The sequence below is a fragment of the Athene noctua genome, chromosome 4 (assembly GCF_965140245.1).
Source record: "Athene noctua chromosome 4, bAthNoc1.hap1.1, whole genome shotgun sequence".
In the NCBI taxonomy this organism is placed as follows: Eukaryota; Metazoa; Chordata; class Aves; order Strigiformes; family Strigidae; genus Athene; species Athene noctua.
Window position 1 is genome coordinate 49,495,827 of NC_134040.1, and position 15,591 is coordinate 49,511,417.

A 15,591-nucleotide genomic window follows, 5' to 3' on the forward strand; every position below is an offset into this window, starting at 1 on the left:
TGCCAAGGCTCTGGCATATAGCTCCTGTAACTGTGTTATTAAATGTTAATCATCTACTTAAGTCGGTGTTTGTGGATGAACAGCTACCATCCAGGAAGATCACTGAAATGGAAAATGTGGAACAGGGCAGCTCTTGTAAAGACCCTGATCTCCAAATAAGGCTGATGCCAGATCACCTCCCATGACACAGTGAAGATAAAAGCACAAGTCTTTCACAAGCCAGGATATTGTATGGAAAGGAAAGATCCCTTAAGCAGAATACTGCAGCCAGCAGACACTCACACATTCAAGGAAAAAAACCCACAGGCTGCAGAAAGTCACTGTAGGCAACGCAGTCTCTGATTAAAGCTCAAAAGCCCTACTATTCATAGAATTGCCTCTTTTATTAATTTGTCCATGTTTCTTCTTTGTTATCTAAAGTAAAACAGAGTTGTTTCAAAATCTTTTTGCCACAAATGCCAGGTGTGCCTGAACATTTAGAAAGAGCACCCCACAGGTTCAAACCCAGGCCAAAGGCTGTTCTTAAATATGCACAGACACCTGAGGAGGACCATGACTTCTTCACTGGGCCCTGGACTGCTAGAATATGAGATCCCCTTTACACAGGGGGAAAAAAAAAACAATTTATGTCCAGCAAGTGCGCCATGAAAACAGACAGACACATACATATGTGCAGAAGACTTGAAGAGTAGGGAATTGGATGGTAAATTTAGTGTATTTGCAGCCCACTGCAGAGAGTGCTGTGAAATACCTCTCTCTGGTAAGTATAGCAGATAAATCATTTCAGGGTAAGCAGACACCAGCTTCGTGCTTCAGGTGCATCAGGTTAAATGTTAAGGCACAATGCTTGATTTAAAAAAAGTCTGCCTCACCCCTGCTTAGGTATTTCATGAAAAGGAACATGACTACTCTCAGAAAGCAGTGCCTGGAGAAACCAAAAGGGTGCCCTGCCCCTGTGGGGACCTAAACTCTTGCCCAGCGACAAGCACAGGTAGAACTGAAAGATGCTGCTTCTCTGAGACCAACAAGGGGTCTAAGATGTAGGAGAAAAGGGCCTGGCTCCAGAGACATAGCCAGGCCAGCCACCCTCCACCCTATCCCTGTGTTTATCTCCTCCTGCGTCCATTTCAGGACAATGTACCAGCAGCTGTTGAACAAAAGTTTGTGTTGTATCAATGTGTCTTTCACGTTGCAAACAGCTCTTCATTTGCAACTTGACTCAGTTGCTTTCTTCACTGAAACATAGGTGCAGCAAGAAGAGCAGGTTTACTCTTCCAGAGGCAAAGTCACAGTTCATTTCTGATGTGTGAATACCCTCACAGCACTCCTCAATGTGAAAAACCCCTGAAAGACAACAGCTTATAGAATTGTCAAAGAGTTCTCCAACTAAACTGTAACTCCTGCTTACAGTAGAGTTAGGTATAGCTTAAGGGTATAGTTTAAGTAGATCCTCTCAGCACTTCGCATTACACAAGTTTTTAATAGAGCTGACAGTTGTGTAAGGGTCTTAGAGCTCCACAGGACTTCTTTTTTAGAGGTAGAAGTGAAAAAAGAACAGAAAAAACACTGATATGCAAACTGTAGTGATTGTATGTACTATATCAAACCCCTTATACTGAGATATACAACATGAATAAGTTCTCACATTTTTACTATGTGTTATTTGGTATTCTGAATAAGTTTCAAGTTGCTACAAAACAAAACAAATGTGATAATTCTAGAACTCAGCTATCTTAACAGTGTTGCGTTTCCTTATAAAATGAGAGTTCATTTTCTCAGACCAAAAAATAACATTTAAAAGTCTTCTTAATGAGAACCACTAACACATAAAAGAAGAATTGTTACATATTAAAATGTGTGCCTCTGTCCACAAAAAAAAAATAAAAAAAATTACTGATTAAGAGACAAGAATTGACTACATCCTCAGGAGAATAATCTTCATCTTACATCTATGCTTCTTTTACCTGGTACCATGAAATAAAGAGTCTACCCCCATTCCTCTGTATAATACTGTTATTTTCAAGGAACATGAAGGAACACACATGTAGCATATTCTTTATTCAAAAAACACACTTGTCTTTATTTTTGATTTTCAGTTGATCTCAGCTTTCTGAAATGCACAAGAAGATGGTATTTCCTACATGAGAAGCATCTCATTATATTAATAAACCTTAACTACATATGATTCATATAAATTGAGAGATCTGTTTTCCATCACTTTGCATCAGCCACACAAAGCAAGGTTAAGTTGGATATTAAGTCCTACACACCACATAAAACAATTATTCAGTGTTATGCACATGCTCTAAACAGGCTTAAAAGACTGCACAACAGCACTGCAGAACCAGGCCCCCACTGAATCAAATGTCCCCAGTCTTTCCATCGCTACTCTCTGAAGTCCTGGGAGAGTCACAGCATCTACTTGTATCTATTCAATAAATAAAAACCATCATATATAAGATATTAGTCAACTCACATCTACAAAATAAATCCACTCTGCAATAGCAGGAAAAAGCAACCTCGGTCTTGCAAGCTTCCAACACAAATAACTCATTACCTCCCTACTACTCACGTCCATGTGGGAGACCACAGAAGAGCAAATCAAGAGTGCAGACTGCAGGTTGCTCAAAGAAGAACCCCCACAGCAAACTAGATAATATCCTAGTTTTCTGTAAAATGTTCATTTGAACATTATACAGAAGGAAGATTCATGCTGCTGTAAACCAGAGTTTATAGCTACCAAGTGTTATATGCATGCAATAAACAGAAATTTATAGCTTTGTTCCCTGGTGGAGCTGAGGATGTATCCCCAGGCTAAGTAGTGGCATTTAAATCACATTATTAAAAAAAAAAGTCAAAAACATTCTGACCACTGTAAAAGTTAGCAAGTAAAGCCTTCAACTAAAATCTTCAATTATGATCTCATTTTTCAGCAGTAACTTGTTATCTTTCTAAAGAAGTTATAGTGAAGCTCATTTTCCATTGCTAATTTGAAACATCCCCTAATCAGAAGTGCTCTGCACCTGCTAACATTTATTTTAAATAGCCACTAAACATATTTGGAATAGAAACTATCTAGAGTGAAACATTTAAAATTGGGGGGGGGGGGGGGCGGGGGGGGGGGGAGAAGTATTTTCTATTTATTTTATTTCCCTTTACATCTCTGACTCAGCACAAACTACAGATGGAAACAGAAATCTGGTTTTAAAAGCATGAAAACAGGCTTTCTTTAAATTTCTGACACCAAAGTGTACACATGTAATTGCAAGATGTTATCACGTTTATCACAAGATTTAAAGGGATACTTTTATACTGAACAAGAATGTGTTATATGCAGTCATGTCAGATACTTCAAATTGTTTTATTGTCACAGACTTTAAACTTTTACCATCAACATTTTCATGCGCTTTTTTCTTCAGACACAGAACTTGAAACTCGCAATTTCTTTCTCCACTCTGATTATGCTTGCCACTGAAATGAGCTAAATAAGCCAAAATTTAATTATATTTCTAAAATCTCTGAAGCTGAGCAAGCAGCTAACTCCAGCATAACACAGCTCCATGCCTCCACCATTTTATCTCCTTACCTTTTGCTGCTGTTCCTCCCCTATCAGTCCAGCTCCTTGCAAGTGCTTATAAAAAATTGCAGTTAATGCATACATTAAGTTGATGATCTCATTTATAATAGAGCTGATGGAAGTTGTGTTTATACAATAGGTATCTGTGAGCATGTGATTTTTTTTTTTTTAATTATTACTATTATTTTGGGTTATCACGACTGACTGCAGATCAGAATTAAAAAGGTGAAAATTGAACTATCTGAAGAGCTAGAGTTCTTTTTTACTCCTGTTCTGGAAAAAGCATGTTGCTCCTTTGACTGACTGCTAAACCCAAAGTATCTTTTCTTAAGATGCTCAAGTTAACTAAGTATTTTAATTAACTTGAATCCTTTTTCAGGCAGTTTCAAAAGGAAAAAGAGAAGTAAAATTTTTGGTAGAAGCACAAGTACAGCACCATTTACTGTGGATTAAGTTAGAGCTTTTTATTCTGTGCACAGTTTTCATTCAAACTCCAAAATTAAAAACATTTCCTTTCAAGAAAAGCTACTTGGCTTGTTTGATGCTTTATAGTGTTAAAAAAAGCTCCATATGTGTCTCATGAAACTTCCAAAGGAATCTGCCAGTTCAGAAATTAATCTTTACAGGCATTACCAGCAGTTGTCACAACAGACAACATCTATGTTTTAACACAGACAAAATAAAAATTCACTGAAGACTGCTCAGCTGGACTTGTCCTTCCTTACCGCAGTAGCTACCAGACATGAAGTGTCATTTATTAAGTCACACTTTCCATTTAAACCAACTCCCGCTCTTAAATCACAGCTCCATGCTTCCCTTCCTCTTCTCCCAGGGCTGAAAACTTTTCCTGGCATAAGCCAGCTGGCAGAAAGATGCAGACATGGACTTGATCAATACCTCACACACACATTTACTTTCACTGTGGCATGAATGTCTCCTCATCCCCATGTACTACCCTCCAGCAGCTGTGCTAGCTGTGTGGACCTGAAAACTCCCTCAAAGGTGAAGATGGAGGGAGGAACACAAACCTCCCCTGCACAGCTGGAAAACACACACAGAGATGTGTTTTTCCTCAGAGGAAACACATGAACACAAGATGACCCTTGATATACCAGCAGCTAAGTCAGTCAAACAAGATGCAGAAGTTTTGCAGTGTTAACAATCCAAGCAACTCTGCAGCACTTGCATTTGCTACCCTTAAACGTTCAATTTATGCACCAAGGATTTTTCAAGCGACTTCAGAGTTTGGGTTTGCAGCAGAAGCAAGACAGCCAAAGGCCATAAAGCAAAACTTGCAGCAAACAGCATTCCTGCAATAAGCCAGTAACAGCTCACCTACAACTACTTCCACAGGAAACATTGAGAAAACCCCTGAACAACAGAAGACACTGAAAAGAAACTGTGTCTCTTTTTAAACCATGGTTTAAAACAAAACACAAAGAAATTTCTACATATTTCTCTTGCAGGTTGTCAACAGCTCTATTAGTGCCACAGGCATACTATGATGCTGCCACTCCAGGGGAGAGCCATCAGGTGAGGTTGCAGTGTTTGGCCCAATGCCTTCTTGTCATTCAGAAAAGCTTTATTTTCAGCAAGTAAATGGTTCGTAAGCAAACACACTCAGAAAGCACAATCCTCCTCTGGAACAGACTCTATAGATACGACATCCTTAGCTTGCACATTTGCCCTGTCACTGGGATTTCTTCACCCAAAAGGTTATCTTACATGCAACTTTCCGAAGTCATATACAAACGCTGAAACCACAAAATTACCCCCTAGTCTGCTTCTCTACTCTGCTCTGGGCACACTACAGCACCACTAGTGAGGAATCCCACAGCCAATTCTGCTGTCACCTCCATCCATGCTCTCTTATGTTAGGGGCCCAGACTTGTAAAACTCAGTTTAACCCACGATGCAGCTAACAGCAGAGAAAACCAGCAAGGGGAGCTCAAGACAGAGCTCCAACACTGCTGCACGCAGCAGCGCACAGCCCAGCTCAGCTTCCCTTCAGCTCCGCTGCAACAGTTGTGAGCAGGCATGTGCCCAGGCTGGGACACAGCCTCTCCTTACACACCAGCTCTCCCAAGCATAGCCCAACTCAAGGCCAGCGTAGGGAGCACCTCAGGTATGGACTATGTCACTCAGATCTACTCCTGTCACTCACATCCAACTCAACCACATAAGGTAAATCAATCACATAGTGCTCTGGCACAATGCTAAGGGAAAAACTTCTAGAAACATATCCAAATGAAATCTCTTCTCTGTGCTATCTCAGTAGTCCAATTCCATCAAGCCACAGCTTGAAGCAGCACTCACGCTTTCCTTATCATTTAGCTGATAATGGTACTACTCATCACAGTCACTTATAAAATCTAGGGCTGCTCCATGTTACCATCAGCTTCCTCCTCTTGGTACTACAGTCAAGGTATTAAGGCTCCTTTTGCAGCTGCTGCTTGCACAAGAGGCTTAAGTATCTTCTGAAGAAATAATTGTCCATCTGTTCCTCTTTGTTTCCTTTGCCCAGCTTCTTGCCTCTCTCCTTGTCTACAGACTTAAAAGAAACAAGTCAATAAAATAACTGCAACATGAAAAGATCAAGTCCAAGATCAGCTACATTTGAAAGCTGGTAATGGTTTGGGAAACAGACCAAAGCTGTTCTCAGCTCTAGTAAAGAAGGGTTCATTCATGCTACCAGACAGGTACACAAACCCAACTCGAAGGGACCGAATTTGTCACAGGAGAGTCATTTTTGTCCCATTCCAAAGATGATTCTGTCCATGTCAGCATAAGCATATCTGTTTCAGAAAGACAGATAGTGCGAGATACATGCGGCAAATTACGCACCCACTAGCTCAACACATACTCCTAAAACGTTTCCATTAAGCAACCCACATGGAGCTCCCAGCAAGGCCAACTGCAAGTGCCAGCAGAACTGCCTTGTACCACCATCCTGAGAACACCACCAGCTCCTCACAATAGTCACCAGCTCTGACAAAAAGGCCAGTGAAAGCTCTCACCAGTCTTACCAGAGAGATTAAACAGCAACACAGAGACAAAGATTACAGGCAGAATGGGCTTTTACTTTTCTCATGATCTGGGATAAAAGTAGAAAAAAAATGTGCTCATTAGGATGACAGTATAACAGATAAGACATTTGAACCTGCACCTCCAGAATCCCAAACTGGTGATTCAGAAAGACCCTCCTCCCCAGTGCCAACAAACACAACAGTACCAGCAAAGACATGAGGCAATACCTCCCAACATTCACTTGTCGGACAGCTACATCAATCCTTTACAAGCACTAAGTTTAACTGACAGAGCAAGTGTCTCACATATGGGCCTTCAGATTTCATATTTTTTTAATACAATGTTCATTCTGAAGCCAGGGAAACTGCAGGAACTGAAATAACGGCAATTGCTTATCTTGTCATCTTCCACTTCAAAACTGACCTTTCTGAGACAGGGGCCTTCTGCAAAGCTAATGCGAGCTCTGCAGCTCCACCACAGCTATGTGCCACCAACCCACAAGTACTAACTGCCTTGAAATCACTCATACACTACACCTCTAGTGTTTGACTTCTACCACAGTTAACCAAGCCAACTTCAGTAATGCTGCTGGAAGTGGCACAAACCAGAGAAGGAAACAAGACCTATAAAAGGTTCATTTTTATCTATAAGTTCCATGGTTGCCTATGCAGTTCCTGCTTCCTTAGGGAAAGCAGTCACCCAGAGAAACTCATGAAGTAGCACTAGAGGAAGATGCAGCTAGCCCATAGATTTGGTGTACTGCATGCGATATTTTCCCCATCTGAGTCAGAAGCGATGTGGATTTAGTACCCATTCTGAGATTGCTAGCTGAAGCCACAGAGCCTGTGCTTTGATCTAAATTCAATTCCAAAGAGTAATCAAAAGGTTTTACATTAGTATATACAAAATGGAAGGAATACCGAAATACTCATGGAAAAGCAAGCAAAGGCCTGTTCCCACAGCGAGCATCATTCAGGCAGGAAAGCAGGCACATCTTCAGACATGACAACGAACAAGAGACAGGATAGGTCCTTGGTCCAAGAACAACAAGCTTCAGTTGTTCAAGTTTTACTTGATTACAAATGCCAGCTGTATACCTTCATCAGTTTTGTGTCTGCTCCGAGTTTTACTGCAGAGCAATTCTCTTGAACAGCAAATGAAAACCACTACATTTACAGAAGTCATTTACTGGTAAAAACACAATAATCTTACTAAATACAGAGATAAAGACAAAATCAAGGATACCGAAGCAAGTTCTTTAAACAGGAAGCACCTAACCTAGAATACTCCACAGTCTTTATGTACAAATGCTATGGCATGATATTATCAAGACCTGCACTAGCATTTCAAACACACAGCAGCACTGAAAGAAAGAGAAAAAAAATAAATCAGAACACCAAGAAAATACAAAACGCAAAAAAATCTGACCAACATGCCAGTAGTAATCAGTGACAGATGAAACCCCTCACTTGATAACCCTTCAGTTCTGACCCTCACTGAGCTGCAACACTCAGCAGAAAGCGACCTGCCATACTGTTCACCGAAGTTGAAATCTAGACAAACTTTCCAACTGCTGTTAAGACACTGATGCTCCACAGTGCATTATTAAGAGGAGCAAACACATTTAGCCTGCTTCAGCTTCCTCCCAAGCCACCCACTGAAAACATTCGTCTCTAGCAATTCCACTATATTCCCTTTGTGGAGCAGAAAACTTCCAAGACCTGGAGTCCATGTCAGAAGGCCAAACGAACCACCTGCCACCAGTTATTTCCAGGATACCCAATGGCCACATGTCACACATGCAGAGCACATATCCAGCTTTGCTGGAGAGCTCTGAGGGAAATAAAACCCCAGGCTTTCCCCAACAGCTGCTGTATGCTGCCTCCCAGCCTATGATAACAAATCCCTGAGCAAGTCTGCTGTGGGATTGGAGGCAGATACAGAAACACTCCAGAAATGCAAAGTTGCTCAGCCGTTTCCTTTTAGCCTAGAGTACGGAAGCAAGGCAGACAAGTGCTACACTGCAAAAGACTGTTTATATTGTTCAGAACTGTGATTCTTGTACAAAGTTGTTCATGGATTATGTACATGCAAAGAGGAAGACTATAAAAGAAAATACTTCAGGTTTATAAAGAAGAGTCAGGGTACACAGTACTCACCATAGTCAGCTCAGAGGAAAAGATGTTAAATTGTTGTCATTAATACCTTGTCAATTTAGGGGGGGGGGGGGGGAGTTGTGCAGCAGAACAAAACACATAACATACCCTGGCATTACAGTAACATTTTACATAACATAACCTCTATCTTGCCTAGGACTGCACGTTTGTGATTCATATGGCTGCCAATAACCTTGAAATTTCTCACATATTATCCCCCGCTGGACAAAGAAGTCCCAGTTAGAAACAGGCAGAGCTGCACTGAGAAGGAGAGTGGTTGTGTTAAAAGGCCCAGGGAGAATTTCTAACGTTTCCGAAGGCAATATTTATTTTGGTGATGTTTTCCAGCAGGCTGAAGGTTCACAGCTCTGTGACCTGCTGCACATCAGCCATCCCAGTTGCAGAGGTGACAAAAATCAGGAACCAGAGGCAAGTTCAACAGCACCTTCTCAAATACTTCCCCAGCATAACACATTCAAGCTTACCTACCTCAAACAACAAGCCTTCATAGACACAGGCACCTGTGGGACAAAAAAAAAACAAAAACAAAACAAGACTGGTTAGAAGCAAGTAACACCAGCACACTCTCCAGTGAGCCTGCTATACAACAGTACAAGCAGCACTGAGCAGCTACCTCTGGCCATGCACTCGCCAGTGACAAAACAAATGCAGTTTCAGTGCAGCAGAGCAACCTCTGGTTAAGCTTTAGACTGTGGTGTCAGGGACTCTGGCCAAGATGAACTCAAAAATTTGGAGAGTGGCACAAACAAGACAGAGACAAAAGGGGAGACCTGACAAATAATGTGGCTGATCTTCAAGAAGGGGTTAGTACATGCCTCTGCAGAACCTCAGCAGCTCACTGATGAAGCATCACAGCATTATAATTGCAAGAAGTTGCCCAGTCTTTCGCAGACAGAGGTCAAGGACACAGACAACAATCCAAGAAAACAGAGAAGAATGCAAAGCAGTAAAACAGGGACGGACATGAACCCCACAAGGACCTGACTGCACCTACTTTTGAACAGGGCTAGTATCATAACCCATTCCCACAATCACCTCACACTCTCTCAGACCAGTGTCAAAATCAGACATTCGGTGCCACTCATGCAAGGGGCATATGTTCTCCCCCTCCACTGTCACAAAGCCTGCCCCCGATAAAATGGGAATTCTCACAACACACACATAGGATGAAGCTCAGAACTGTAATTTTAAATAACTGCCCAAGCTCTCACTGGAATAAAAGGAAGCCACAGCTGCTCAAGGGAAAAATAGAGCCCTTAAAAATACAAGGTTACATGGCATTTAAATTGCATGTTAAAGAGCAGTCTCTTCTCTGTGCTCCTATAAATCATTTTACCATTTACAGGAGAAACAAATAAGCACATGAATACACACAATCACAGCAAGAAGAGTCAACATGAATTCCCACTCCTAAATCACTCCTCCATGGGCAACGGGTCACATTTCACCGAACCACAGGCTCACAGGTCTCCTCCTGCTTCAGTCTTCCTAGTCCTCACCACTGGCACTGCTGACTGAGAGAAAGGTTCTCCAAGCAAGTGATAGAGATATACACACATTCAAGCATACTTTATATATTCTACTTCAATAAATCAAATAAGAGGTCAGAAAATAAAACCATGAGTAAGTTGAACGACAGTTTTTTCATTGATTTTCTGGGAAACAGCCATTCTTGAACAACTACACATATCTGTCTACTGAAAACGTGACAAGAATGTGAGATCAAAAGCAACCCATGAAACTCAAAGATGAAAAGGAAAGAGAATGCAGGAAAAGCTGCCTCAAGGGACCACCCAGAGAACTAAGAATTTCCTCACTGAAGAGTGGTGTTTCCCATAAAATGCAGATTAGACAAATTTGTAGAGAAAAACTTGGAGCTACACCACTTCGAATCAAAAGCTCCTCCTTCGAGCCAGTCTTCAGCTCAGCTACAAGAGGCTGCAGAGGCACCATCAGAAATTATTTTCCTTTGCCAAGGAGATGAGCCACAAGAGCCCAATCATGTTTCTCTCCAATTCAGCAGATACCTTTCTACTCATATTGACAGTAAACAAATTGAGCCCTACACATCACATGCACAGACTGAGCACCAGAGCACTGAACATGCTGAAACACGGTTTCACTCTCATGTCTGCGCAGTCCCCCCATGCCACCCCACAAACCGTACTGTTAACCACTTCACATTTGACAAGTAAGCACTGCACACTCACAGTGGTGCCAAGTTATTTGAATGCGAGTAAGACTCTTAGCAATTACCTGTTCATTTATTTACTTAACTTTCATAGCAATTTGTGTTTACAGAAAAACAAACATTTGACCATATCTTGACTTCATGTTACTGCACTGATTTAAGTAACAATTATCTTCCTGCCCCCCACATCTCTCTCCTCCCCCACATTCTTTCAGCAAGAGAGCATAATTTCAAGGTTCAGCATACAGCTGCACCTCAAAACTCAGTGTAAAACACAAGGTCACATACTGGTGGAAGGCATGTGGGGAAAAAAAAAATACTTAATACCAGTTAGTTAAGACCAGCACAACTCGACTGTTTTACACCTAAAAAAGGGCTAGCTACCCTTTCTCTCTTGCTAACAGCTATAGCTCCTTACAAATACCAATGTAACAAAGTAGCAATGGTTTAACACCCTAAAATGTGAAATGTGGTATCAGAGCCCCCACTGAGATTTAAAAACCTTAAAAGAGACACGGGGAAACTATCAACAACGACAAAAAACTCCAGCATTTCCTACGTTTGCTTCCAGAGGCTGTAATTACATCTAGGGCCCTTTGTGCCAGGCACTACAAACACATGGTGAAAGAGCAGTCATGTGCCAAAGAGCTCACTGCCTATGGGGCCAGAGCACAGAGTAAGGACCAAGGCAGCAGGGAGAGAGAGAGCAGCTGCCTTAAATAGCCCAGGCAGGCAACAGCAGGAATGAGACTGACTTTCAAAAATTTCTCTCGGCTCTACAGCCTAGTCCCTCCACTGCACTCTGTAGACACAGGCTCACCCCAGCCCATGTGGGACTAAAAAGCAAAACACAGAAAGCTTGATTATTTCTCTCCATTAAAGCAAAGACATATTTCACCCCCTTGCAAGTTAACAAGGGGGATACTAGGATATAACCTTTAAACTAAATAATCTTTACAGGACTTTGAAAATCCTTAGGTACAAATATCTTTTAGCTATTTTTTTATTCCCAAACGTGAGTGAGCCCAAGACATCGCATGATGCACATTAAGCAACCTTGTTCTTTGTTACAATGCCCTGGCTTTGCATGCAGCTCCCAAGTAAGCAGTGTGATTAACAGCTGTTTGCAAAGCTTGCCTAAAAGGGTTTCCTCAAATGATCATATTGCATTTCACACGCTGGAAGAAATCCCAAAAACTTTTTGCCTTGGTATTTTTGTGTTGGGCATCTTGGATGCAGAGGGTTGGTAGGGTAGGTCTGCTGGTTTGGGAGCTTTTTTTGTCAGAGTTAAGTCCCTCTGATACCATCCAACAAGTTAACATCCCAAATTCATATCTAATAGCTACTCATCTCTCTCTCACACACATACGTAGTGATTTTTAACTATTGTTATTCACTAAGACAACTATATCAAATGAGAAATGAGCATCAGTGTTACAGTGGGAGCAATATCTGTGGAGTCTGCCACTCTGGAAACCAACAACCTACAGTCACACCATCAAAGCAAAAGCTGGAAAGCAACCTAAGCACGCAAATGCAGCCACACTGCACTCCCAAACTTCAAATATCAATAAGTACTGCCTGACAGCATCACAAGATCATAACCTTGCACTTTTTACAAGCCTGTCCCGAACACTTTTTTAATGACAGAAGAAACTAATGTTCGATGCCTGCTAAGGCACTCCTAGAAGACCCTTACAGCTACATCCACACATTCCAAGTTGAACTCAGTCCTCTTCTCCTAAAACAAGGCAAGGTGGATGACCGCTACCTGCTCTCCACAGCTCCTGTCACCGCTGCCCAGGTTGTCCCGGCCGGCAGGCTACAAGCGCACACCACAGCGTTTCTGAGTGCCGTGGGCAGGCGGCTTAGCACTCACCATCGCCACGAACACCCGTGGAGAGTGCACCGGCACAGCCTGAGGGCTGGCTCTGCCCCGAGCCCTGCCGCTGGCTGATCCAGCTCAGCCCACCCCTCACACGCGGGCACTAGGGGGGTTTCTGTGGGTTTGGACAATTGAAACCCACAAAACCCCTTTCTGGCTAACCCCACGGTCAGCTTGGCAGGCGGTATACTGCTGTCCTGGGCTGCCTCCTCGTCCTCTCGCCGTCAGGAAAAGGTGCCGAGCATGAGGGGAAGCCCCGCAGCCCCAGCCCGACCGAGCCACCCTGCCGCCTCTCCCCCGCCCCGTGTGCTGGAGCGGGACACGCTCCTCCATCCCCGGCGCTTAACGCCCGCCAGCCCTCCGCCGCTTGCGGGCACCCCACCACCGCCGCCGCCGCCAGAGCCGGGGGGCAGCCGCGGGAGGGGCCGGGCACGGCTTCATCCCAATCCCCCAGCCCCTCGCCCCGCCTGTGGAGAGGCCGCCAAAATGGCGGGGGGCGGGAAGCGGACCCCCGCCCGGGCCGGGGAGAAGGAGAAGGGAGGGAAAGATGCCCCTAAAACCCCCGGCAGAAGGGGGCTTCTCCTCAGGGCACCAACCGCCCGCGGGACGGGGCCGGGGCCCGGCGCGACGACTCACCTGAGGCGGCGGCGGCCAGCGCCGCGCTGAGGAGGCACAGCGTCGCCCAGGCGGCGGCCGGGGCGCCCATGGCCCCGCCGCGCTGCCCCTCCGCCGCCGGCGGCGGCTGCAGGGGAAGAGAGAGAGAGACGCGGCGGAGGGCGGCGGGGAGAAAACGGAAAGGAAGGGGGGGTTGCCCCGCCGCCCCCTCGGCAGGTGCCGCCGGGGCAGCGCCTCAGCCCCCGCCCCGCCGCCAAAACTTTCCCCGCAGACAAAGCGGCGGCGGCCCCGCAAGAAAATGCGCCTTAACCCGCCCGCCCTCCGCCCCGCCCGGCCCCGCCTCGGGGGGCGAAGCTGAGCGCCGGTACCAGCAGCGCCCAGCCCCGGCCGTGCCCCGCGGGTGGGTGCGAGGGAAGCCGAGCCGAGCCGCCGCCTCCTCCTGGGTGAAGCAGCGGCCCGCGGCCGATCTGCAACCTGTCCTGGCTGCAGCAAGAGCAGCGGCGGGCGTTTGTCCTACGATAAGGCAAAGCAAACGTGTTTGTGTTGGCAAGGATGGCAGGCATCGACCCGCGGAGCGTGGCACAGCCCGGAGCTGGCGGGGGCTTTATCCTGGTCACAAACGGGTGGGCTCGAGTGGAGAAGTCCGAGTCTCTAGGGGTTGTGAAGCTTTTCATTCCTTATGTTTGGATCTCAGTTTTTGTTTGCAGGATTAAAAAAACCAAACAAACCAAAAAAAAAAACCCCAAAACCCCAAAAGGGGCAGGATCTGTTTACTAAAAGGACTGTTTTCTTGTCAGATAGGTCCATACTGAATGAATCTACATTTCTTCCCTCAAATTCAGTTCTTCACCCATTCTATAGCTTTCCTCTATAAGAAAGACTCAAACATTAGCAATCACAAATCAAGCACACATGCTGAGAAAAACTACCAAAGCATTCCACAAAGCCCAAGTTTGACACTTCCCATTGTCACATCTCCTTTCTTAAGGCACTTCTGAGCTCCGGGCCAGTCATTAAAAATTATTTCACACCTCCAGCAGTGCACACTCAACAGAAGATACTGGAGCCAACTTTTCCAAGTGCGCCTGCAATATAAAAGTTGGGTTGCTTTAAATCACGGGATGAAGAAAACAGCCACAAGTTTTGAAGTCACAGCCATTAAATTGCTACATGCAAAAGCCTACAACTCACATGAACTAGAAAAGCAATCCTAGTTCTACCAGCCTATGAACAAAGTGTTTTGGTTGTGGTATTTTTTTTTCCCCTCTCAGCTAATTTCAAGGTACCTGCTTCATAGGAATATCTCAGTTAACATGTAGCAGTCAGTCAGTTGGACAAGGCTGGGCTGCTGCAGTCGCCTTCCCTCACTTGCTTTAAACACAGTCTGATTAAATGCAACTATGACAGCTAAATTTAATAGTTATTCCTCATGGTAATTTGATCTATTCAATTTTGATTCACTTTCTAATGAACACTACCATCTTGAACTCTGAGTTGGAGGTCAAGTTTTTTCAGGGTTGTATGCCATTAATTACTGTACCGTAATTCCAGCAACAAATGTGAGAAGTGAAGTGTACAGCATGGCACTGATCCAAGATTCAAACAGCAATTTGCATGATGAGTTTCTCAAAGCTTTACCGAGTTAATACTCATTAGCTATTAGCAGGAGGTACTTTTTATAAAAACAGGAGTACAGAGACATAATAACTACCACTGCATACACAAACACTAAGCAAACAAATATTCCATGTTGATTTCAAATACAGTAGAACGGATGAAAGGAATAAATACCCAGGCCCTTATTTGCTTCTAGTTACTCAAGTGAAATTCAGGACATCTTGATCAAACTCAAAAGGAGAAGTAGCAAGACAAAACAGGTGGAAACAGTAAGAAGAGCCAGGCACATACAGTGTTCATTAACTTAACAAATGTGTAAAGTCCAAGAGATGCTTACCATGTAAAGACACTCTTATACCAGGTGCATGTTCAACAAAGCAGCAACTCAGTGGAACATTTCTGGTTGCTTCCTGTCCTCACTCTCTGTAAAGCCAAGGCAACCAAAGACAACGGTGACAATATTTTCTTGCCATTTAACGACCTTCCTCAAATGCATGGCTCC

At 44.0% G+C, this 15,591-nt stretch overlaps 1 protein-coding gene across 5 annotated transcripts in view; it reads right to left on the reverse strand.

Moving 5' to 3' along the window:
- The window catches only part of FRAS1 (Fraser extracellular matrix complex subunit 1), a 177,290-nt gene extending 163,559 nt beyond the window's left edge, over positions 1-13,731 (reverse strand). For all 5 annotated transcript variants that reach the window (XR_012633576.1, XM_074905273.1, XM_074905270.1 and 2 more), the window contains exons 1-2: positions 13,494-13,731; positions 9,250-9,281 (exon numbers count right to left, since the gene is read on the reverse strand). Coding sequence is in view for 4 of the 5 variants with exons in the window: in XM_074905273.1 (XP_074761374.1) it covers positions 9,250-9,281; positions 13,494-13,563 (102 nt within the window). In the remaining variant the exon portion in view is untranslated. The remainder of the gene's footprint in view (positions 1-9,249; positions 9,282-13,493) is intronic.
- Positions 13,732-15,591: the final 1,860 nt, after the last annotated feature.